The sequence below is a fragment of the Hakea prostrata genome, chromosome 7 (genome assembly GCF_041222555.1).
Source record: "Hakea prostrata isolate BN-2017 chromosome 7, UWA_Hpros_2, whole genome shotgun sequence".
Taxonomy (NCBI): domain Eukaryota; kingdom Viridiplantae; phylum Streptophyta; class Magnoliopsida; order Proteales; family Proteaceae; genus Hakea; species Hakea prostrata.
This window is the reverse complement of record NC_142606.1, coordinates 1,056,204-1,081,587: the sequence shown is the minus strand read 5'-3', so window position 1 is coordinate 1,081,587 and position 25,384 is coordinate 1,056,204. Positions and strand designations below refer to the sequence as shown.

The following is a 25,384-nucleotide window of genomic DNA, read 5'->3' as shown; positions in this document are numbered from 1 at the left end:
AGAAAATAAAAGGGAACCAACATAGCAACAAAATGCATTGACAACCTCATGTAGAGCACTTTTACGATCTTCAATTGGGAATACATCAACCAAGCCATATGAAGTTTCACATAATGACTGAACAAAGTCCAGTGAAACATGATACGTTCCTTTGCGAATCTGTGATGTTATATTATTGGGAAGTGGAGGCTTTGTATGCCACTTTTCATTTTGCTGCCTTGGCGATCCTGGACGCTTCTGCAAAGTCAGAAGCACAAAAGAGACAGAATCTCAATTGAAAGATGCTTTAAGATCCAGTTTCAAAGTAACACCATATCCTGACTCAATTATTTTCCCTCCTTATTTTCTAGAAGCATTAGAATATGCAAAGCTTAAAGTTAATTTGAAAGAAAAATGACACAATAAGGCAAGCAGCATTTTTATTTACAACTGTACAAAAATGCCACAGAATCATCATTTAACATGGGGCTATGCAATAAGATATGTAAAAAAGAATGACAGCAAAGAGTTTCCTAAGGAACACTAAATATAACAGAATCAGTGGTTTGATTGGCAGTCCAGACCATAGAACGGAGCAGTCTGGTATTATATTGGTTGGGCTTGTTTTTTCTACAGGGATACCAGTAATGGACAAAATATAATGCCTAAATATTAGTTACCAGGATAGAAATCTAGTCTGAGCCTCCTGAAATTCTACAACAGCAACAACCAACAAGCCTATGCCCCAAACTAAATGGGGTTGTTAAGCCCCAATCTCAGTAGCTTAACAATGGCAGATTAACAACAGAAAAACAGTAATGCTAATAGATTTTATTAAGTGCTGAATTGTAGAACAGAGTAACCAATACCTTACAGCAGTAGGTATTCCTACAGCTACCCGAGAGCAGCAGCTCTCACCCTTATTTCCCTTGACAGCAAAACAATGATCCTAACCTACTTCCCTTCCCCAAGATTAATAGTAAATACTTCCCTAAATTATTCCCTTAATAGAATCCCCCCAAATACAAGCTTATATGGCAGTCTCTGCCTCCCAATTGTTTCCTTCTTTTCTTGGTTGCTGTTCAACAGAACTTGTGGCCCTCTTTCTATGCTTGCAAGTATATAATCGTGACACAAGGGGCCTATCAGGGTCAGCTACATGGATTCTTGCCTTCCAATCAACTCTGTTTGAGGCCATACTAGATACAAGGACTAAGCTATGCAGATCCTTTCTCACCACTTCTCTCGAGGTTATCTTAGGTTTACCCTAGTTCTTCTAATTCCTTCAATCTTGATTAAATCGATTTTTCGTACAGAGGAATTTAAAGGCCTCCAATGAACGTGCTCATGCCACTTGAATCATCTTTCTCATAACTTATCATTTATCAGAGCCACTCCTCACCAGCTCTAATATGATCATTCTTTATCTTATCCTTCCTAATTCTACCACTCATCCATCTCAGTATCCTCATTTATGCTACATTGAGTGTATATATATATATATATGATGATTCTTAATAGCCCAACACTATATACCTTACATCATAGTTGATTCTATAATGATCCTATAGAACTTTTCCTTAAGCTTTAAAAGAAAGCATACGTCAATCATACAAGTCCCTAGACGCACCTCTCTACTTCATCAACCCAATTTTAATTCTTTAGATAACATCATCCTCTATATCACCTTTTCATGATTGAGTGAAAGCACCTAAGATAATAGCTTTGTGGAATCTCCTTCTCATCAAGTTTCACCACCTCATCATCTGTGTGATCACGACCGAAGTTATGCACTAGATACTCCATCTCTATTATAAACCTTTTTATTCCAAAGTTGCTCTCCATGATTCTAATTTGGTATTAACGCCTACTTGTGTCTCATCTGTCAAAATAATATCATCAATAAAGCATACACCAAAGAACCTTATCTTGAATGTCTTTTGCTTAAATCATTCATTACAAGTACAGACAAATATGGGCTTATAGCTGATCCTTGATGTATCCCAACTGTAATCGAGAATTCACCACCTTGTCCCCCTACCGTTCAATACTTGTCACTGAACCATACATATCTTTAACCATGCCACATATTTGCTTGCCAAATTTCTTCTCTAGTACTTGTCAAATTAACACTCTATGAACTCTATCATAAGTTTTTCTAGGTCAATAGAGATTGTATGAAAATCTTTCTTACACTCTCTATATTCTTTTCATAAGTCTCCTAATAAAGTAAATCGCTTCCATTAAAGATCTTCCCAGCACAAAACCAAAACGGAACTCCATAATAGTGGTTTGTTATCTCAAACAGGTTTCAGTTACTCACTCCCATAATTAATAGTATGATTTATCAGTTTTATACCTTAAAAGTTAAGGAAGGTTATGGTTGATCGGCTGTGTAAATTGCTTGATAGAACACTCATAGAAATCCTACCATTAAATTTGGTAGGATTAAATCTGAATTGCGCATCATAAGCGGTTCGCGGTTCAGATTTAATTCAATAAATTCAATGGTTGGATTTATTTCACGGCCATTCAACTTTATTTAAGCCCTATAGTCATTACAACTTTAAATGTCTCCTTTATTTTTGTAATGGGGACCACAAATGCTTCACCTCCATTCATTTGGCATTTTCCTTGTGCTCATATTCTTATATACAAATTAGTCAACCAAGCTGGCCTATAGGTTCCTAAGCTCTTCTATACTTCTATTGGGATTTCATTAGGACCTTGTGACTTGCCTACTCTCATCCTCCTTAAAGCTTCTTTTACTCCGACATCGAAATTCTCCATATATATATTTGAAAATTAGTGTCATAGTGAATGGTGTAATCAACTGAGTCACAGATGCCTGAAGTATGTTTGCTTAGCATGCTATAGGAATAGACTTCCTGTCTCTTCTTGATGTCCTCATCACGTACCAGTTTCTTACCATCTTCACTTTTAATACATCTAATATGGTCTAGTTCTCTACTCCTCCTATCCCTTATTATAGTTATCTTAAAGTAGTTTTTCCCCCTTTGTGCCTAGCTTACTGTATAGACCTCCATAATTTCTCCCTTGCATCTCATAATTTTCTCAGCTCCACTTCTAGCCAACTTATACCTTTTGCAGATCATCTTATGTCCTTACTCCTTTCCATGTCATTAAGCTAGATTTCTTATTCTAAATGGCAACTTAAACCTCACTTTATAAGAATGGTGATTTTCTTTTCATTCACCTATAGCCACCTTCCTAATACACGTAGCCATCTCATTCCACATTCTACTAGTTCCCCCCCCCCTTAAATTCCTACTTTTTTCGTCCAACTACTTCATTAGTGAAAGATTTCAAGCAACCTAGGGTCTAGACAACCCAACATGGTGGAGGGGGCCAAGACGTCAAGGCAATACTAAGTAGCCAATGTGCTCTCAAACAAAGGGGACCAAGGTGCCCTTCTAGTAAGTCTTTACAGCCATCATCAACCACTAGAAGAGGAGGGGTTGTTAACACCATAAGAGAAAAAACTCTAAGGAGCAGAGATATTCTTATACGTTTTTGAATTCCTTCTTCATAGGATTGTGCATGGGATGTTAATAGGAGAATGTTTATACAACATCACCTCGTATTCAGTGGACCAAATTTTTGAATAGGTTAACCTCAAGATTCTCTACCCAAATGTCAACTTTAATCCCAATCCAAACTGACTAGGTAGCAAAACAAAACTTTAAAAAGTCAAGAACACTTAAAGGGTGCATAAAACTACAAGGGATCTACATAAATACTTGGAAAGTATGCCATTCCACAGTATGATAATTGATTGATTTACCAATGAAATTTGACACATGACCAAGACAAACCTTGATTTGTCTACCAAATGGTTGGAATCTCACACATTAACCTCAAATTAGAGGAATTCATTGTGAGCCACAAATCATAAAATAACCCTCAGGGTGATCCATAGTTTGTTCATTCATTAAATCATTCTTTTAAGGAACTCTTCAAATGACACCTCTATATGCCATTTAGACCTTGACACCTTTTAATTGCCCTTTATCTGATTACTAAGGGTTCTTTAATTTAGAGATAACAAGTGCTTTTTAAAGCAACTTGAATGTGAGTTATCATTATGTCACTATTCCAAAAGTTGAATTGTCTACTTCTGTGAAAGCCCACCACAACAGGCCATACTTAGGCCATACTTAGATGAATCTTTTAACCTTGTAAAGGACATGAGGGGACGAGAAAAGGAGGACCATATAGAAGATCCCCCTCCCCCAACCAAAAAAATCCAAAATCCCTCAGGCAGTGTCTTCCATATTGTCTCTTTTCCACAAGACAAAGAAGAGCTTATAATAAAGAAAGGAAAGGAGAAGAGAGTTAAAGTTTAATGCAGGCAAGCAAAAGATATACATATGGACACCAAACCCTAAAGAAAGAATGAACAACAGAATTTTGGTTCTAATAATTTTTATCTAGAGGATGTGGGATTCATAATTTGGTAAAATGAATTGATAAAGAGTCTCCATATTGTCCCCGTTCGTAGAACATGTTTCCTGCATAATCAAGAGAACCAACCCTTCCAACTAATTACAGTTTGACATGTTCAACCCTAAGGCTTTAAGATGTTCCAAGCTTCCAATTAAATCCCACTACTGCTAGATACCCTGCTTCCGAATAAATCCCACTACTTCTAGTATACCTCCTATGCGTTGCAGATCACATAGTTTCTTCAAACCATGAATTCATAGCATTATCCATGATATATAAACCAACTCAATTCAATGCATGCTCGTGTAGAAGTATATAAACAAATCAGAGAAAAAGGGTTGCGCAGAAAGTAAGTTCAGCAAACTTGATGACCATATTTGTCATCACCAACATGCTTGAGTAACAGGAGAAAATCAATGCTTTTAAAAAGTCATACTGACCTCTTTGTTTTTCTTCAACCCAAACAATTCTGAATCTTCCACTGAACGATCCCGATCTCGAAAAAGCTTCCGGAAAAACTTCTCTGTTCCTGGACTACTTTCGAATGAACTTCCCAAATTACCGTTTTCACTAGTAATTGCTGCTTTGGCATCTTCAGGATGAACACGAAATAATCTACGGAACAACGAAAACTCAGAAGGCTCTTCGTCTTCGGCATTAGCATTCCCTTTATCTTCATCATCGATTCTATCATTTCCATCTTTCTTATCCTCGAATTTCTCCTTAAAAAGCTTCCGGAAGAACCCTCCTTCTTTTTCTTCATCCTCAGACTTCGAAACTGTTTTCTCCTCTGAATCAGTTTTGCTCTCACGAAACAACCTCTTAAAGAACCCATCGGAGCTAGGCATAAGCTCCTCATCCTCGTCTTTACTGTCCCTAAGTAGTCTACGGAAGAACCCATCCTTCTCTGAATCCTCCTCGTCCTTCTCCACAGATTTCCTAAACAGCAGAGCATCCCGGACTTTTGGTCCAGGAATAAACTTCTTGAAGAGCTTATTCTCTTCAGGGGATAGCTTATTAGCATCTTCCTGCAAAGAGTTGCTTCCTGATGATGGCGAGAAAGACAAGGGTCGTTGGAGTGGAGGTGATGAAGCTAACGACAACAAACGTTGCTTTGATGAAAGAAGCTTGTTCAGAACTTGGTTCTTGCTCATAGGGCTTGTTTGGGGGTTCTGAGGCCGTATGAGAGGGAGCCACTCACCCATCAGAGTTGCAGCTATTTGGCATTTTTCTTGTATCCTACTAATCCCCTCGTTATCATCCGAGTCCTCGAGCTCAGCCATTAAGAACCAATGTACCTTCAGTGCAATCTGAAGAGACTTGGAACATATATCAATGACGAACTTATCCAATGATGGACTTGGTTTATGGACCAGCATGTAGCAGATCTGGAAGAGATAGCTCTCAATCCCCGATAGCGGGAGAGTGTACATACGATTACAGAGGTAATCCCGGACACCAGGGTGATCATGCTTGTAGAGGTAACTGACGGCAATCCACTCGCAGAAAAATGACGAGTCAAAGAAACGTATGAGCCAACCACTCTCCCCGTTCTCCCCAGTTGGATTAGTACGTGTAATCTCACGAGGCGAATCGCCCAACTCCCCACGATTCAATCCTAGAAGCCGCACCATTATCAATTTACCATCATATACTGCAGTCAGCACCCAATCGAATATGAAGCCCTAGATTTCGAAAATTTTAACTTCTTCAACCTTCCGCTAAAGGCAGGCCTACGACGAAGTACAATCAAATCCTGAGCCCATTAGATTACTTCACCTCAAAACCCTAACACATGCATCGAACTTAAGTCGTCTTCACTTCCTCTACCTCGATAACTGACTACTTTTGCAGTAATTCAATCTGATGGTCCTCTCCTCTGCAAAGCCCCGGGGAACTAGACCCCTAACCAGAACTTGTAATTTCCGGTTAAGTGGAATCTTCAAATTCTTGTGAAACAAATAGAACATCAGACATTGAGGATGGAAGCAACCGAAATTCAAACCGAGCGAACAAAAATCAAATTCATCTAGGAGAGGATCTAGCAAGTGAAAGGGAGACTTTGCTTACGCAGGTTAAGCTCTCAAATAATTAATACGAGAGACGAAAATAAAGGCAACAAGGAATCATTCTTTTATTCCTTCTCCACCTCCGTCGTCGTCTTCCTCTTTGTTGGGCAGGGAGATGTGACGAACACAGAGACAGACAGCAGAGACATTAATAAATGAAGCGATCAGAACGCTATCATGCGCTCCAGTGCGTCGATCAGCAGCGTGTGCTTTTTCCCTCCCAACTACCTATAGCCAATCAGAGTGTAGAGTCACAGGCTCACAGCTTTGGGTAATTTTTCAAGCCTCCCAAGGACATTATAAAAATGTACTAACCGCAAGAGACCTCCCCGAAATATTTTGAGAATAAAAACGTTCTACGTGTCGCCGGCTTATATAAGCCATCACCAACAACAGACGTACGAGGATGTATAAAGGCAAAAGGGTAGTGGGGTTCGCCGAAGGAGAGAAAACACATGGACGTCTCGGAATCGATGTCTCGGTCTACCGATAACACGAAAGTAAGGTTATCAAAAAAAATATTCTTTTAATTCAAACTCTCCACTGAAAAGTATGGATCTCTACCATTCTATTCATACTGCATTGGCAAACCCAGTTCTTTTCACCCAATAATAAAACCTAGTTTTAAAACCATTTAGATATCTACTAACAAATTTAACCATTTAATACCGATTTTGAGACTAATTAATATAATTATTTTTTTGTATACATCATTAATCTATTCTTTTTTCTTTTTTTTTTAAGGTCTGAAGTCCATGAAAGCAAACGGTTGGTTTTTTTTTTTTTTTAAATCTAAGTTTCATATGTTCTAACTTACGTGCACCTTAACCACATTCTCAAGATGTTCTTGACTTCTTCTTTTTTTTTTGTGCAATCTTAAAATGACCATCATATATGAGACTTTATGATTTATCTAGAGGTTCTAAAGTATCTGGTATATCTAATGTGACATTGCCTCGAGATATGAAACTCGTACTTATTGTAAATGTCTCACTCGAGTTAGACAAATTATTCATTTGAGAAGGGTGCGGGGTATGTGTCCGTTTTGATGAACTTTTCCTTTTTATTTCTTTCTCCTCCTTTCTTTTTTGAAGTGCCTGAGGGTGGGTAGAAGTTTGGGAATAAATCATTTTCTTGAGAGTATGGCAATGGCTTCTTTGCTTTGAAACAACATAGTATGAAATTATGTAAGAAGACACCTGACTATCGTGTGAAAATTACTTGCTAATTATTTTATAATGGCTTTTTTTTTATCATGTTTTATAATGGCTGTTGATAGCAACTTTATTCCAACCCACTCCCCCATTCCCTAAAAAAAAAAAAAAATAGTTGAAGGCTCCAACCCTCCAACATTCAATTATTTGCCTATATTCATTTAATTTTGCCTTGCCCTTTTTGCTGGTTGTGTTTTTGCAACTATAACTGCACTCTCAAAATCCCCCTTTTCTTTTCCAATTTTTGGTATGGTATGCGTTGATGTGCATGATATAGTAATGGATCAAGAACATTTGGTTCATTTGTTTTTTTTTTTTTTTTGGGGGGGGGGGGGGATTGAGTTGTATTTTATATTTTGACTAGGAGTATTACATTATTTATTGTTTTTGTTATACATTACCTATAGAGTGTGCTGGAAATATCATAAATCACATCATAGCCTATATTGAATTTATCATACGGGAGTTCATGTGTCGACTAAACAAATGTGGTGAAATAATATAGGCATGGGAGCTATGAATTGTTCAAAGTGAAGGTGAAACTTAATTACGATAGAAGTGGCAACAATATCACTACTTTGAAGCCCTTGTTTTCTAAAGCTTTTAATATTTAATACAAGTTTTAACATACTTAACGCCAACTAAATATCATTATAAACTAGAAAGATCGATTTTCAAGCCTTCTTAATGACATGTAAAGCCCTCTAGGTAAGGATTTTTGTTCGCGCCTGCACGGATATCTATCCTCATAGGCACTGGATTGTGACACGTATATTTAAAAGAATCAGACGGTGTGAACAAATTTAGTGTTTAAGAATTTTTAAAATTTACAAACAGACATCCTTAGTTGAGAGTGACTTCACAAGTAAGACCGAATTTTGGGGAAAACAAAAAGGTGATTCTGATAGACGTAAACCCTAACCCTCTCTTCCTTCTCTGTTAGCCAGTCATTTTCTTCGAAGCTGAACCCCTAGTTGGATGATTTTGCCTTCCTTGTTGCCACCATAGTTTGATTGATCTCTTTCTTCTTCATCAATCCATCCACTTGTTGCAGTTTTGAGGTTCTGCTACTCAATCCGAGTCAAACAAAGAACCCATCCTCTTTGAAGGGAGAAAAATCCCCACAATTTCACACCGCATTGGAATGATTTATGAAACTTAGTTCCCACATAATGAAAACCAACCCATAAGTTTTTTACTTTTTAGTTCAAAATGAAGATTAGTGAGTGAGGAGTCATAAAATTACTAAATCGAGCACCATTAGGCAAATAAATTTGATGGTAATGCTATCACTATGCCTCTCTTACTCTCTTCACTTGGTTTTGAAAAGCAAAATCTTTCAATCCAAGGCGCCAGAGGCGAATGCTCGTGTAAGTGAGCCATTCTCTTGCCTATTGACATATCTTGTTTTATGCTAGAAGAAACACAATCAAACAGAAAGTGAATAAAAATAAATGCTGGAATGAACTCATATTACTCATTAATAAGAAAGTCTCAGTATGTAGTTACAACATGTAGTTACTCGTTACTCTGAGATATCTCAATATCCTCTTGACTGTTTTCCAGTGCTCTATGCCTGGGTTTGATTGGTACCGACTAACCAAACCCACTGCATAACAAATATCCGGCCTAGTACACATCATAGCGTACATAAGGCTACCCACTGCACTGGAATATGGAACTCTTTCCATCTTGGTTTTCTCCTATGGAATCTTAGGACCCATATCAAGGCTCAAATGCAAACCCTTTTCCACTGGAATATCAATTGGTTTGCAGTTGTGCATCTGGTATCTCATCAAGACATTGTCAATATAGGTCTCTTAAGATAAACCCAGTAATATCTTTTGCCTATTTCTGACAATTTTGACACCAACCACATAGCTTGCTTCACCCATTTCCTTCATATCAAATACGGAGGACAACCATTTCTTAATGGTTTCCAATAGCTCCTTGCTATTGCTAGCCATAAGTATGTCATCTACGTACAGGTGTCAGAATGACATGATTATTATCAGATCTCTTGGTGCAAACACAGTGGTCTTCCTCAAGCATGGAAAAACCATTTTCCATCATAGCTTGGTGGAAGCGCACATTCCACTATCTAGATGCTTGCTTTAAGCCATATATGGACTTCTCAAGCTTGCACACTCTGCGCTTAAGTCCATTAGTTTCAAAGCCTTGAGGTTGATCCATATAGATCTCTTCCTCAAGTTATCCATTGAGAAAAGCAGTTTTTACATCCATCTAATAAAGCTCCAAGTCAAACTGAGCAACAATGGCTAGTATGAGGCGAATTGAGGCAAACCTAACCATAGGGGAAAAAGTTTCCTCATAATCAACTCCATCTCATTGGGTGTAGCCCTTAGCCACTAAACGAGCCTTGAATCTCACAATAGATCCATCCACCTTTATTTTGATCTTGAAAACCCACTTGTTCCCAATTGCCTTTCGGCCCGACGGCAAGTCAACCAAGTCCCATACATGATTAACTTTCATCGACTCCAACTCTTCCTCTATTGCTTTCAACCATTCCTTTGAGCTTGACCCCACAAGAGCTTCCTGCACGCTCTTTGGTTCATGCTCATTGACTAAAGTCATATCACAGTCGATCTCTTCAAGAGTTACCATGTAGGCTTCATCCTCTACGTCGAAACGTCGACGAGAAACTTGCCCACGCCCACTACGGCGCAAGTGCATTTCAAATTGCTCACCGTCTAAAGTAGCTATCACATCTGCACTCCCACTCACACTAGGATTTTATGGATGAACCCCAGGTTCATTATCCATAATTTGAATCCCTGGAGTGACAAGACCACTATTGTATCTCAAAGAATTCCGATGATTATTTGTTAACTCCTGAAAGAGATGGAAAATCATTCTCCAAAAATGTTGCATCCTTAGACTCAAGTTCCGTTATCCTCTCACTCTCATCTAGTCCAATGAAGACATGGTCCTTTGAGGGTTCAGAATATCTCACAAAAATACACTTTCTTCCTCTGGGTCCAAACTTCCCATATTGGTGAGAAGTAGCCTATCTGCCATCCCCATTCACGCGTAACTCAAATGGCTTTCTCCTTCCGGTCCACAACTCATATGGTGGTGGAAGGAACGCGTTTGGTTGGAACTGCTCGGAGGATATAGGCCGAGTCGTGAAAGCATCTCCCCAATAAGACATGGGAAGATTTGCCTGCGCCATCATGGATCTCACCATGTCTAGCAAGGTTCTATTCCTCCTCTCAGTAACCCCATTTTGTTGTGGAGTCCCTGGAATAGTAACTTGTCTAGATATCCCCTTTTCATCACATAACCTTTTGAACATATCGGAGAGATGCTCTCTACCTTTGGTTCCATGGGAGAAATGCCCGTACCCAAGGTTGCATACCTCGGAGTGCTGCACGTAGAATGGTATGTGTGAGATCAATGAAATACCCCTATATAAAGCGAAGATTGTGTGTAGAGAAAGTTACATTTGATTTTGCGAAGAAGATGTCGTCAAATCTCATGTTAGAGCGTTGCACGTGGTTAGATTTGAGTTAGAAGTGTAGAAGAACCACCCCAAGATAAGAGAGAAGCTGAAGAGATAGAAAAATGGGTGAAAAACATGTTTTTTTGGGGCCGTGCCAGCAACGCGCGCGCCACGCAGGCTGACAGCGCAGCGCGCGCGGCGCACAGACTGGCAGCGCAGCGCGCGGGCACAGGCTGGCAGCGACGCGCGCGCCGCTCAGGATGGCACGCGCCGCGCGCGCGCCCTCAGGATGGCAGGGCAGCGCGCGCGCCGCGCAGCATGGCAGCGCAGCGCGCGCGGCGCAAAGGATGGCAGCGCGCGCCGCGCGGGTTGGCCTGCGTCGCCCTGTTTCCTGGTTTACCAGAATCGTGGAATCCCCGGTCAGACAGGCGGTCTGACGTGCGACCGGCCCGACCCCCCTGCCCCAAGTTAAAAAATAAAAAATAAAAAAATTCCCTTTCTTTCTTTCCTTTCTTTTCTTTTCCTTTTGGGCCCCTGATTTCATAGACCATCTTGGTCTCTTTAAAAAAAAAAAAAAAAATTAAAATATATTCTTCTTTTTCTTTTAGGCATCTGATTTCAAAAACCCCCAAGTCCCCTTGAAAAAAAAAAAATTGAAATTTCCTTTTCCTTGGCCCCTTATTCCAAAGACCCCTTGAAGTAGGAAAAAATATATAAAATTTATTAATAATCAAAATAAAAATAAAAATAAAAGTTTTTTTGGGGGGGGGGGGGGGGGACTTTTTAAACATTTCAATTGATATTTATGTTTGCCTTAAGCTCAAATGGATGGTTGGCTTGAGGTTAAATACAAGAGATGGATGTATTGGACTCATGCACTTGTGAAGTTGGATATGAAAGATTTTAGTGCAATCATTGGTTGGAGAAAGTAGCCATCTCATGTCTTGATGGGGAAAGTTCGATTTCATTCCATTGATGGCCTTGTTTTCGAGTTCTTGGTGATGTGGGAAAACATCGTGGAGAAGACTATAGTGGTGGCACTCCAAACAAAGGAACTAGTGGGGGTGCTAAACTATGGGCTTCCATAAGAGAAGATGGAAGTGAAGTCCATTGAAGACATTGAAGTGGTGAAGAACTTCAAGGATGTTTTCCTGGCAAATTACCTGGAATATCCCAGGAAGGGAGTTATAGGTTTTCATTGAACTGGTACTCAGAGCTGCACCTGTATCCAAAGCACCATACAGGATGGCACTGATGGAGTTGAAAAAACTTTAAGGCCAATTAAAAGAGTTACTAGGGAGAGATTTCATCCAACCTAGTGTATCTCCTAGAGAAGCTTCGGTGTTGTTCAAGGATAGAAGTATGAGGATGTGTTTTGACTATAGAGAGTTGAACAAGCTTACTATCTAGAATTTATATCATCTACCGAGGATTGATGATTTGTTTGACAGGTTGAAGGGAGCCTCGATATTCTCTAAAAGTGATTTGCGGCAGGGATTTGTAAGGTCGAATGGCATCACCTGGACAACTGGCCAATGCACTAGCTGCTTTCATGGATTTGATGAATAGGATATTTCATGATGTCTTAGACAAATTTATAATAGTTTAGTGATGACACCCTGAATTATTCTAAGGATGAGAAGGAGCAGGTTGAACACTTGAGGTTTGCTTTGCGAAGGTTGAGAGAGAATAAGTTGTATGCGAAGTTTTTCAAGAGTAAATTTTGATTTTCACAAGAAATGTTCTTGGGTTATGTTATAACTACGGATGGACTCAAAGTGGATCCATATAAGGTAAAGGCAATGGCAAATTGGGATCAACCTAAGTCGGTTACCTAAATTAGAGGTTTCTTGGGACTTGCCGGATACTATAGGAGGTTACGGGAAACTTCTCTAGGTTATTCGCCCTGGTGACAAGGTTGACGAAGAAATGTATGGAGTTCGTGTGGAGTGAATCATATGAAAAGAACTTCCAAGAGTTGAAGAAGAGATTGACCAATGCATCGAAGATCGGCCTTGGTTGTGTTTTGATGCAACACGGGAAAGTGGTAGCTTATGCATCACAACAACTCAAGGTTTAGGAACACAATTATCCCACTCATGATCTTGGGTTGGTTGCGGTGGTCGTTGCTTTGAAATTGTGGAGCCACTATCTTTTTGGAGAAAAGATAGCCATTGTTCACCGAGCATAAGAGCCGGAAATTCAGAAGGAGTTGAATGTGAGACAATGCCGGTGGTTGAAGCTAGTAACAGACTACTATTGCGATATCTAGTACCATCCGGGTAAAGGAAATGTAGTGGCTAATGCCTTGAGTAGGAAGAGCACTTGAGGAGTGATTGATCTTAATGTTATTAGTAGCTTTTGCTGAACTCTAATATGAAGTTGGAGTTGGAGATTGTGCCGGAAGGTTCGAGAGGTAATCTTTGCCGCTTTGACAGTAAGGCCTACCCTAAGAGATAGGATCAATACCTTACAGCCTTCGGATCATTTGTTGCAAAAGAAGTTAGAGATGATTTCTTCAGACCCTCAAGAGGTGATTGATTCAGACCCACAATCACTAGGAAAGGGAATAATATCCACAACCCAAATGCCATGGATTAATGGAATGAAGATCAAAAGCGAGGAAAGGAAAAAGTTTCATAGCCTGCGATTCTAAGAGAGAGGGAGAGAGAGAGAGATAGAGTCGCTGTTTCTTAGGGAGAAAATCTCATACGAATGAAATCACTTACTTACTCACTAATGCGGTGGTTACCAAAATATATAACCCTATTTTGTAACGCCCTAATAGTGAGTTTCCAATATTGCCCTTGGGCATTTAATTTATTAATCATATTAATATATTCAAACACATACTCTCTATAGTTAGTACACTATGAATATGTGGAGTCCATCTATGTGTACATCGAGTGTTGATCTTAATGATTAGTGCTCAATTGTCAGTGACTCGACAATTACGAAAGTGTACGCGTATCTATAGATTGCTTTTTGAAATGATTTATCGATAAAGTGATTTTGTAAATTTTGTTTTTATATATTAGTAAAAATGTACATATTTTATTATCTATTTCTGTAAAACCAATTTTGATTTGTTTTATTTAACGACAGTTCTATAATTTTGACCCCTACTTCTTTTGGGGGCTTTTTAATAAATTTCAAGGTAAGATTTAAATGCATTGTAGATATGAGCATTAATGGGCTAGCATCTCACTTAGGGTGGACTTTATGGTTGATCATCTCCACCTTAGAGATATAAATATCTCAATGTCACACGAGCAAAGGGATTTTAATATTTAAAAACTCAAAATACCAAGTGATGATATACCTGTCCAGCTAAAGTGAGTACTCTGATTGCTTGTGAGATCCTTAACATCATATGTATTTATTATTGTAGTGATCATCTTCAAATTTCATCATTCACGTTGTTTTGTTTAAGTGGTGCAAGATCTTTATTTCATTTTATATCATTTTTAAAAGGTTGAAATATAGTTTCAAAGAGGTATGTTAATTCTACTATGATTTTGTCATATTGTAATTTATTATTTTTGTAGATTAAATAATATTGATTTTATGTTTTAGCTAGTTTTTTCTAAGATAATTATTTTGCTTCCTAATATTTGATGAGGAACATGACAACTTATAAGAACTTATTGTAAGCCCTTTTTTTTTTTTTTTTTTTTAATGTTTTGCCCCTGTCCCTTCCCTTATAGATTAATTTCATGTTCATATGGCATGTGTTACACTCATGTCGACCTATATTGAGAACTTAGTGAGATCTTGGTCCAACTTGGTTTATAGGCTAACCAATTAAGTTGGGCACCGATACTGAGTTCTCAAGGACAAAGAAGATTTCTTGACTTTGGTATGTGTTTATTGCTGTTATTCTAGCTCAATAAGATCAAGCATGATATTTGGTATAGAGCTATTGTTTACCAAAAAAAAAAAAGAAGTGAATAGAGCTATTAGATTCTTGATTAAGATCTCATTTGAGTCATTTACTATGCTTTATCTGTTTGCAAATGGTCATAATAAAGAAAAGAAATTAAGTACCAAGAATGTATTATGAGGCAAGATAAAGATAATGTACTATAATGATGCAAATCAATATGTTGAATCATAACATTTCTCATCAATTTCAGTGATATTCAATTTTATTTGATCTTACAAAACATTAATCGAACCTGCAAACCGCTCCGCCTGTAGGATTTGAAAAAACAATACAAAGAGGCATCTGTCTGCACTTTATAATTAGTATATCATCTATATGCCCATAAACGTTTAAGGTTGAAAACATTACCCCCAAAAAAAAAAAAAAAAAAATCCAACTTTTCTGTTTCCGAGCTGCTTCATACCCTACGATAGGCTACACCTTGAATCGATGGCCGAGGTGAAGGTCAATTTGGTAAATTCCGTTACCTCATATTAAAAAGTTTTCAAATTTACGAAAGTTCACCCCTACGTACGTTACGGTTCTTTTGGATTTGGGGAACCTGCATAACATTAGTTCGCCGCTCCCTAAGTGACAGAAAAAAAAGTTTCACTAGTTCTAGAAACCTCATACAAAATACAAGAAACTCAAACCCAACAATTCAGCATTTCAAAACATAAGGATGACTCCGAGGCCAAATGCTGATCTTCTCCTTTTGAAGCCGAGTTCCGCAGTGGATAACCGGACTTCGGTTCAGGTGACTTATTTGGTTTCCAAATAGAGAGATAACGAACGACGGTGAAGATTTCGATATCGGCAATAGGGACGACTTTTTTGTGAATTTTAATTGAAACGAGGTGGGGTTTTTCCGGTTTTGTAATTAACGGAAAATTACCAAATTACCCATACATCTACAATTAAAAGGATTAGCAAGCTTATTCTTCAATACAGTATTACCAAGGAGAGATGATTTCCCACAGAATCGGTAAACAGCCTTCTATCACCGAATTGCTCTATCCCTCTAAAGCGCCGGCGAGGCAGTTAGTTTTCCCGTCTTATCCCCGCCAACGATATGCTATCAGAAGAAATGTAGGGCTCAAAGGCCTTACACTTATAGCAAAATTGCAGAGACCTAACGGAGTCTGTGGAGCTTCAAGTTCGAGCTCGGATTCTGTTATTGTTTCAAATGAAGGGGAAGAAGATGAAGCGTCCGTTCAGCTTTTCGAGGTGTGAGAATCGACTTTCCATCATTTAAAATTGTCAAGTGAATGATATTTTTGCATGGATGGTCTACTTAGACTCCACTCACCGTACTAGTCACTGGTTTTCCATTAGCTGTTTTTTTCTTCTTCTTTTCTTTATAAAACCCTCTTCTAAATTCCCCACACGGCATACTTGTTCGCTTCAAAGTCATGTTATTCTGTTGATAAATAATAACATTCACGAAATCTAAATGTATACATTTACTAGTCATCCGGTTTTTTGCGTTTGATTTGAGAAAGGAACTAAGGAAGTATCACCCTTCCTAGGATGTTTACTGGAGTCGTATTAGATGAAGAAGTTTTTCCACGCTTTTTATGTTCCATTTTGTTAAAAGATTTTGATTAACTTTGTCCCTTTACAACGAACTCATTGGTGCTTCACATTTCTGTGGGTTTACAGTGAAGCCCAGGAAGGTCTCTTTGTTAGTGGTTTTGGCAAGGCTTCCTGTGAACATGACTCAAAATATATTTACTAGTTTCATTGCATATTTGCTCAAAAATTTAACTCACAAGATTGGTTTTCAGAAATTGAAAAGTGCTGAGAGAGAACGAATAAGTAAGTTGGAACGACTTGAGAATAAGGCCAACTTGCAGCTTGAGAGGCAGCTTGTCATGGCTTCATGTTGGAGTAGGGCATTATTAACGATGCGAGGGAAGTTGAAGGGTTCAGAGTGGGATCCAGAGAACTCACACAAGATAGACTATAGTGAGTTCTGGAGACTTCTAAACTCTAATAATGTCCAGTTTATGGAGTATTCAAACTACGGTCAGACTATATCTGGTATGTTTCTCTTTTTGTGGATTTTTAGTGCTTATTTCCTCCATTCAGTATCTTGTTTGTTATGCCTGGTATAATAAAAAGTTTGGTCTATGTTTACTGAGTGATGATCAAATGTAGTTTGTGGACAGTAGAATTCCTATGATACTTTTATTGTAGCTTTGAGCATCTATTTGCTGCATGCTGAAAACTAACCATCAGACAACTTAAGACCCAGTTTTTATGTTTGCTTAGGTAGCTTGGGCTTCTGAAGGATGTCCTGTTCAAGTTTCATACTAATTTCTTCTTTAATGTTCAATTACTGGTACAAAAAGGAGGGGTGGGGTGCAGGTGACTTTTGATTATGTTAAAATCACTAAACTGACCTAGGAAAAGCTGTGGCGACAAGGTCCTTGATTTGTTGCCTTGTAATGTCATACCCGTAGTAGTAAAGTTTCAAACTCTTAAGTTTCATTGCTGGTGTCCTTTTAAGCCACAGTTAAAAGTATATGCTCTTTGGAATTGGAAGAGTCAGTGATATAATTTGACACCTGGTCCTTTGAATCGTTCTGTATGAGTTCCAACTTCCAAGGTGTTTCACCTTAACTTCAAAAAAAATTGCAGAACAACACAATGTGAGTCACATACAACATACCATTTAATAGAAAATATAACGTAAATAAACTATTTTTTACCCCTTGAATTGCATGACTTTAAGACAGTAAAAGCAGCACATTTCACCCATAATTTAATGATGGAGTTTGCAACAGCTACAACATAAAGGATGAGGTACAACCTAGTCTACCAGCATTACGTAGCAAAACATCATTGGACTGAAATTTAAAGTTGGAGGAGCAAAATACATCGCTTAGATTGACATGGTTCCACTGAAGCTGCATAATTCATCATTAGAAATAGCTTAATTCCACTGAATCCACATATTAAACAGATTTTTTTGACACCTGTTCTTGCAGGTTAAAAAAAAATAAAAAATTGCAATAGAAGGTACAGCTTGGTTATACAAAGGGGAACAAAACATAATTAGGATTAAAATATAAACAACATGGTCAAACATAGGTAATAATATTTTTTAGACTACTAACATGTTTTTCTGACAAGAGCCAATAATGCTTTTGTTATCATTGAACCCTAGATCTTGGGTTTACATCACAATCTGACTGGCTTAAGTAGCATGTGATAATATATGAACCAGGAGATCAGCATATACAAGTTACATAATTGAAGAAGAACCCTTGAGCTTGGTAAGGTTTAGGATTGTCTAATATGAGCCTAGGCCAATATACCTTACATAATTTAAGCTGGAATTTACAAGTAAGGACACTAAAGCATAATAACACGTGAAACCAAAATAAGAAAGACAAGACAGAAAATCCCTTGTGAGTTAGCCATGCTATTTAAAATTGTCACAACATCCATGCAACCGAAGGCATTGGAGGGAACCTGGACACAATGTGGCACCAAGAAGGAAACCAAGGCCCTGTGATGTAAACTAGGTCTAGGGTTAGGGGTATTTTGGTGAATTCCTAGCCTTAGGGTTTGCCCAGGAAGTTCCAGCAAAAGGGGCAAAGGTATTAGGGTTTCTAAGGTGGTTTTAGAGCCTGCTGAAACTAATCTACAAATCTGAATCCTTTTGTATTTTGAATTTCAATGGCCAATTAGGGTTTTAGTTAGGGTTGGGGAAGGGAGAAGGGCTTGCTGTCCTGCAGTTCAGACCTAAGGATGCTAATATTATGCAGTTCAGAAACTGTTTTCAGTGAATGAGGGTTGAGATCATTAAGCACTTAGGGTTTTGTGAAAAGTTGAAAATTCTGCAGATCCTCTTGAAGAAGATGAAGTGCAGGAATTTTCAAAGTCCAGAAAATTTGGCTGATTTGGGGAAAATAATTTTAGGAATATAACCTAGCACTAGGGGCGACTAAAAGGAAAGGGAAAGAGGGGTTAATGGGGCTGGGTTTGGGATCTAGAGGTGGGAAATTCTAGGGTAGCCAGAAGGAGGGGGAGGGGAGCTTGCAGGTGTCTAGGGGAAGTAGGGAAGAGGCTGGGGAGGTCGTGGGATTAGGGGAAGGGGTTAAGGGAGTTGTGGGACCTAGGGGAAGCTGCTGGATTGATGCAGCAGCAAGGTGCAGGGGAGGGGTGGGAAGGGTCGTGGACAAGGGAGGGAGGGCTGGGAATGGGGTGTGGGGGCTTCTCTTACTTAATTGAAGGCTTGATGGCTTTGATGAAGACTTAAACTGCTGGATTGTTGAAGAAGATGAAGTATCTTGAACAAAACAGTCAACCAAGGCCTACCAAACAAGGAGACCCAGGTCGTCAACTCAATCCATTTTCTTAATCATCAAAACTGAAAATTACAATTCATGAAGAGGCCATTTATAGCCTAAAATAACAGACTCTGACTCTAATTGGGATATCCTTGCTTATAGGATCCCATTACATATTGGATTGGATTCTTATCAAAACTCCTAACAGGTAAGATAAGGAATGTTATCTTAAACTATTAAATAGGACTCATTCAAAACAACTTTGAAATCAAACTAGACTCTTTAAATAAATCCAACCCTCACTCAAATTAACAACCTGGACTTCATGAAAATTCTGGAAAATATGAAAAATAAATTCAGAAATAAAATAAGTGCTAAAATGCCCAAAATACCCCTTTAAAGGGGTTTGGCCAGCTTAGGGTGCTTCTTGGAGCCATCTTGGGCCCCACTTAGACCTTGTGTTCACATCACCCTGACAAAAATGATTTTGAAATCTTTAGGCCAAAACTTTTATGGTGCCAATTTTCAGTACTCACTCCCCTTTGTTATCTGGCCATTGTGCACTAGTAAACTTATATCAGAGTAATTATTGTTTGTTTCTGGATTTCTTTATGCAGTAATTCTACCATATTACAAAGATGGAAAGCTGGAAGAAATGGAAGGAAATTCTACAAGGGAAATTGTTTTCAAGCGTCATGTGGTTGATAGGATGCCTATTGATTGCTGGAATGATGTTTGGCAGAAATTGCACCAACAATTAGTAAATGTTGATGTTTTCAATGTGGAACCTGTGCATGCAGAAGTCTACTCTACCATGGCAACTGCTGTCATATGGTCTATGCGTCTTGCGTTATCTATTGCTCTATATCTCTGGATTGATAGTTATATGAGACCAATTTATGCGAAGTTAATACCATGTGATCTGGGGAGTCCTACAAAAAAACCTAGGCAGCCCCTGAAGCGCCAGGCACTGGGATCTTTAGGCAAAAGTCGGTGAGTGGAGAACAGGATATTCTTGATGATTTAGTTGCTAAGATTTCCCTTTCCATCTGATTTCTTCTTGTTAACGATATTCCATACTTGCAAAATCTGGTGTTGGAGTTGGAAATCTCATTGTTGAGATTCTTTATGGCTTTTGCCCTTTTTTTTTTTTTTTTTTTTTGTGTGTGTGTGTGTGTGTGTGTTAAAGAGGTACAATGCTCCTTTGCCTGTGATATTCTGCTCAGTTCTTCTATAATGAAATGATAGGATTGATTTACTTTTCATATAGAGCTTTTGAATACGTGTTAAATATCGACCTAGCTACTATTTCCTCTAGTTACGTATTCTTCTATAAGCCAAAACTACTTCTATCATTTTCTTTTGTAATTTAGTTCCAACTTTGTTGCTATATTTTTAGTAATTTTTTTAATCCTGATCATGTTAGATGATGAATGTTATGAATGTCCTGGAATGCCAATATTTCCTCCATTGTGAGTTAACCATATATTTCACAAAACATTTTATCAATTACATAAACTGAGGAATCTCATTGTTTTTTTTCTTTGGTAGCAAGGAATCTCACTGTTAATCCTCTTAAACATGTTGTAATATATATTATAATATCATATGAGATTTAATGCTGTTGTAAAATTAAATGTCAGTGTCAGAACACCAAAGTTTGAGTTGTTTTTGTCTTACCTAGAAATATAGTATTCAAGGATTTCTTGGAGGTGATGACAACAACAACAACTCAGCTTTATCCCAAGTGGGTGGGCAAATGGATCCTCTCATACCAAAGTGGGGGAAACTGAGAACCACATGAAAGAGGACTGAAGAATTAAAATGAGAAAACAAGATAAGAAAGGTGAGAAATAGAAAATAGAAGTAAAAGAGGAAAGAAGATATACCAGGAAATCAATAAAGTTTCGGTAAAATTGTTGACAATGTGAATCCTTTGGGAAATATACAACGTGTAACCAGTGGAAAATATATTTTATTGTACCACAATAGGATGTTACACTGTATAATTAATTCGAAGTGGAAAAATTTGATTCATAACATATTTACTTTCTAAATCGAAATATATGATCATAAGATGGAACGAACATGATGTTTTGTTCTGTGTAGGAAGTTAGTAATGGTAACAGCATAATATTTGCCTGGGGTAGGATAATTTCAAGAACCTCTCTGATGTTGCCTCGATTGAATGAGGGCCGAGTAACCAAACACTGTAACAGAAGCAGCTCAAAGGGGCAAACAGTTTAAGGTTAGGATAATCCAGTCAGGATTATGGGATGTTTCCATGGGGTAATCTCAAATGGTGTCTTGGGGTTTTGGTTCAGGTTGAAACAGTAATATTTGATTGAAGAAAGGTCCAATATGTAATGGGTTGATGTTAAATGTTTTTGAAGAACACTTGATTTGGGGTGAATTTCTAGAGATGAGGAGTTGGGGTCTAGGTTTGGCTGGTTCATGTAGCACATATAAGTTTTCTTGGTATTTGGGTTTCAAGAACTAGGGTTTTCAAGAAGTGGCTGGTTCTTAAGGTTTTGGATGGTCAGAACAGGCTGGGGTTTGGATCAAGTGTCAATGAGGATTGGGGCAAGTGTATATGAAGTCTGCTGAATTTGAATGTTGGAATTCTTAGATCTAGGTTTTCATGATTTTGGAGGGAAGGCTGGAAGGTGGGTATAAAGGTGGAAAGAGGTGGAGAAGGGGTGCTGGCTTCAAATTACCTTTCTGTGGAGCCCCTTGTCTTCAAGTGTGATGAGGGTGTGGTGATAAGTGTAAGCCGAATCTTTAACCACAGCCAAATCTTGGATATTACTCACCTAGGACCTAGTAAAACCAACTTACATACGAGTCATACGATTCTCGCCTTCAAGGATCTCAGACCCCCTGGATGTTATCCCCTGAGGAACCATTCTAATCATAGACTCAGATCAGACAATTCTGAAAAAGAAGCAGCAGATCTGAGGACTTGGAAACCTGCTGGACATAGGTGATAGGACTCCTCCTGGACTTACGAAAAACATGTAATGAGACCTCTCAATCATGGAGGCCTTTAAAAGTGTTGGTTGAGTTCTCCTAGGAGTTCAATTTTGTTAGAGTTTTAGTTCGTGTAATTTTCTATTTCTTGTTAGCCAAGTAAGGGTTTTTATGTAATAGTTCTCTTTACACCTTCTTATAAATAGAGGGCTTGAGATCACACTGATCTATCAAGCCATTCTATCATAATCAATTGCCTCAACATGGTATCACAACCAAAGATCGATTAGGGCTGAAGAAAGGGAAAAAACAATTGATTCTCTCTCTCTCAATTCAGCATCCACCATTGCTGCTGCTACTACCCTCCCACAGCCCATTGCTGACCTGCAATCACCGTCGCCAGATCTTCTTCTCCATCGCAGTCTCTCTCTCTCAATTCAGCATCCACCATCACCACTGCTATTACCCTCCCACAGCCCATCGCTAACCTGCTACCTTAATTGCCTGAAACCTAAAAACCAGAAAACCTTAAACTTCTTCTTCTTCCAGCAAATTTTCCCTATTCTCTACCCTTACCATCATCACAATCATCGCCTTAACCACCCGCACCGATCGCCTGTTAACTTCATCTCTTGCTACCTTCATCGCTTGAGACTTGAAAACCAGAAAACCAGAAATTCTTCTTCTTCCAGCAGCAAAATCCACATGGACCTAACCAAACCATGTCATGTTTCTTTCCTTTCTAAACTATAGTTCCAGTAGCCCAAAAAAAGAAAGAAAGAAAAAGAAAAAATACATATGAATGTTCCAGGGGTCTCTTTTGTAAATCTGAATATTTTAGATTTTTAGGGACCTATTTGTTTATTTGCATATATTTAGGGGCTTATTCGTAAATTCACACATTCTCAGGGACTTTTGTAATTTCCTATATATTTAGGGACTTATATATAATTTTACATATCTCTAAGGGTTTGTTTGTGATTTCATGTATCTTTAGGGGTCTATATGTCATTTTTCATAACTTCAAGGCCTCTTTCATTAAAAAATAAAAAAATAAAAAATGGTGTTACTTACCCTATACACCGTTTGAGTCCTATAATTCCCTTAATTTGTTTGGGTGGTTTGGTTATTCCATTCTATAACGTTTTAGTTGTTTCGAAAGGGTGTAATTGAAGAACTATAAACAATTTTTTTAGCATGGCAACTATGGATGGTACTACTGCCTCCACTGGCTCCGAACATTACCCCACTCTTCATCCTCTTTCGTTATGATTTGATGGAACAAATTATTTGATTTGGTCTCGATCTGCCTACCTGACTATTGCCGGAAGATGACTTTTTGGACACAATTACTGGTGCCATTATCAAACCTACCACCACAGGTATTTCACAGGATAAATGGATCTTAAATGACTCTCTTATTATGTCATTCCTATTGAATACTATGAATCCAAATATTGTCCGTGGATACCTATTACTTGATACTGCAACCCAAATCTAGAAGGCTACTATTGAAACATATGGACAGTTGGGGAATGATGCACAGATTTATGAGCTACGAAAAAAGCTTCATGAGATTATCGAAAAGGAACTGATTGTGGCTCAATATTATGTTGAGTTGCGATCTCTTTAGTAGGAATTTGATCATTATAGGGATTATCACCCCACTAATCCAGATGATGTGGCTACTTATAGGAAGCATGTTGATGAGATTCGGGTATATGACTTCTTAGCGGTTTGAATGTGAAGTATGATTAGATTAGAGTGCAAGTATTGAGTCGTTCTTCCTTTCCTACACTAGAACAGTCTTATGCTCTTGTTCAGTGTGAGGAAAGTCGTCGATTAACCATGCTTCATGCTCCTATTGTAGAGAAATCGACCTTACAGTTTGTTAACATTAAATCTGATTCGGCCAAGGAGATTGTCAAAGTGTGAGCATTGTCAAAAACCATATTATACCAAGGCCAGTTGGTTGAAGCTCCATAGGAAGCCTGCTGATTTTGAGCAAAAAAGGGCACAAAGAAGGGGAAAACCGAAGGCTAATCTTTTTGAGGCGGTTTCCATAACACTCTTTGCAGAATTGGTTTTTCACAGGAGGAGTTAGCTACTCTGCGATGTATTTTGCAATCTTCTCTTACGGATACAACCTCTACTGCTGCTTCTTCCACTACCCATACCAACTCCTACCTTGCTACTTCAGGTAAAATTTTTATAGGCTTCCATGTTTTTTCAGTTTTTGCTCCTTAGATCATTGATACAGAAGTCACATATCATATGATAAGTTCATCCTCATTTTACTTAACATTATTCTTCAATTTTTGGAAAAGATAAAGTTCGAATTGCTGATGACTCCTATTCTTCCATTGTTGGAAAAGTGACCATTCAACATTCTCCATCACTTTTTTTGTCTAAAGTTTTTCATGTTCCCTCTTTTTCTACTAACTTGCTCTCTATCAGTAGTCTTACACATGACTTGAATTGTAAGTGATTTTCTCCCATTTTATTGCGTCTTCCAGGATTTGGTACTGGGGAAGGAGATTAGACGTGGTAAACTAGACAATGGATTTTTTTTGCTAGACGCCGATTGGAGGATCTACTTCGCTTTGACTGCATCTTTTAATTTGGTCAATTCGGTAATATCAGACCTTCATCAGTGGCACCGTAGGCTAGGTCCCCCCCTGTAGGAACTCTTAAGAAAGTATTTTCAAACTTAGTTTCTTTTTGTAACAATGATGAATTTTTTTATGAAGCCTGCATTTTTGCGAAGCAAACTCGTTCTACTTATTTACCTTATCTTCATAATAGAAAATGTATTCTTTTTGTGCTAATTCATAATGATGTGTGGAGCCCCTACCGACGTGTTTCTATTACTGGCCATAGGCACTTTGTTACTTTTATTGATTGTCACTTTCATTCTATATGGATTTATCTTTTTAGACAAAAAAATGAGGTTTTTCGATGTTTTCATAATATGCTTAAAACTCAGTTCAATG

General features: G+C 38.2%; 2 protein-coding genes across 3 annotated transcripts in view; one reads left to right on the top strand and one right to left on the bottom strand.

The window, feature by feature from the left end:
- The window catches only part of LOC149008817 (phosphatidylinositol 4-kinase beta 1-like), a 38,940-nt gene extending 32,149 nt beyond the window's left edge, over window positions 1-6,791 (bottom strand). The window contains exons 1-2 of one of the 2 annotated variants that reach the window (XM_089161577.1): window positions 4,887-6,791; window positions 46-237 (exon numbers count right to left, since the gene is read on the bottom strand). In XM_089161577.1, the coding sequence (XP_089017703.1) occupies window positions 46-237; window positions 4,887-6,080 (1,386 nt within the window). In that variant the 5' untranslated portion in view covers window positions 6,081-6,791. The remainder of the gene's footprint in view (window positions 1-45; window positions 238-4,886) is intronic. The other variant, XM_089161576.1, reaches the window with a different exon arrangement.
- Window positions 6,792-15,793: 9,002 nt separating this feature from the next.
- The window catches only part of EMB3144 (AAA-type ATPase family protein), a 30,690-nt gene continuing 21,099 nt past the window's right edge, over window positions 15,794-25,384 (top strand). The window contains exons 1-3 of the mRNA XM_089161974.1: window positions 15,794-16,347; window positions 16,908-17,163; window positions 20,039-20,414. Coding sequence (XP_089018100.1) covers window positions 16,087-16,347; window positions 16,908-17,163; window positions 20,039-20,414 — 893 coding nt within the window. The 5' untranslated portion in view covers window positions 15,794-16,086. The remainder of the gene's footprint in view (window positions 16,348-16,907; window positions 17,164-20,038; window positions 20,415-25,384) is intronic.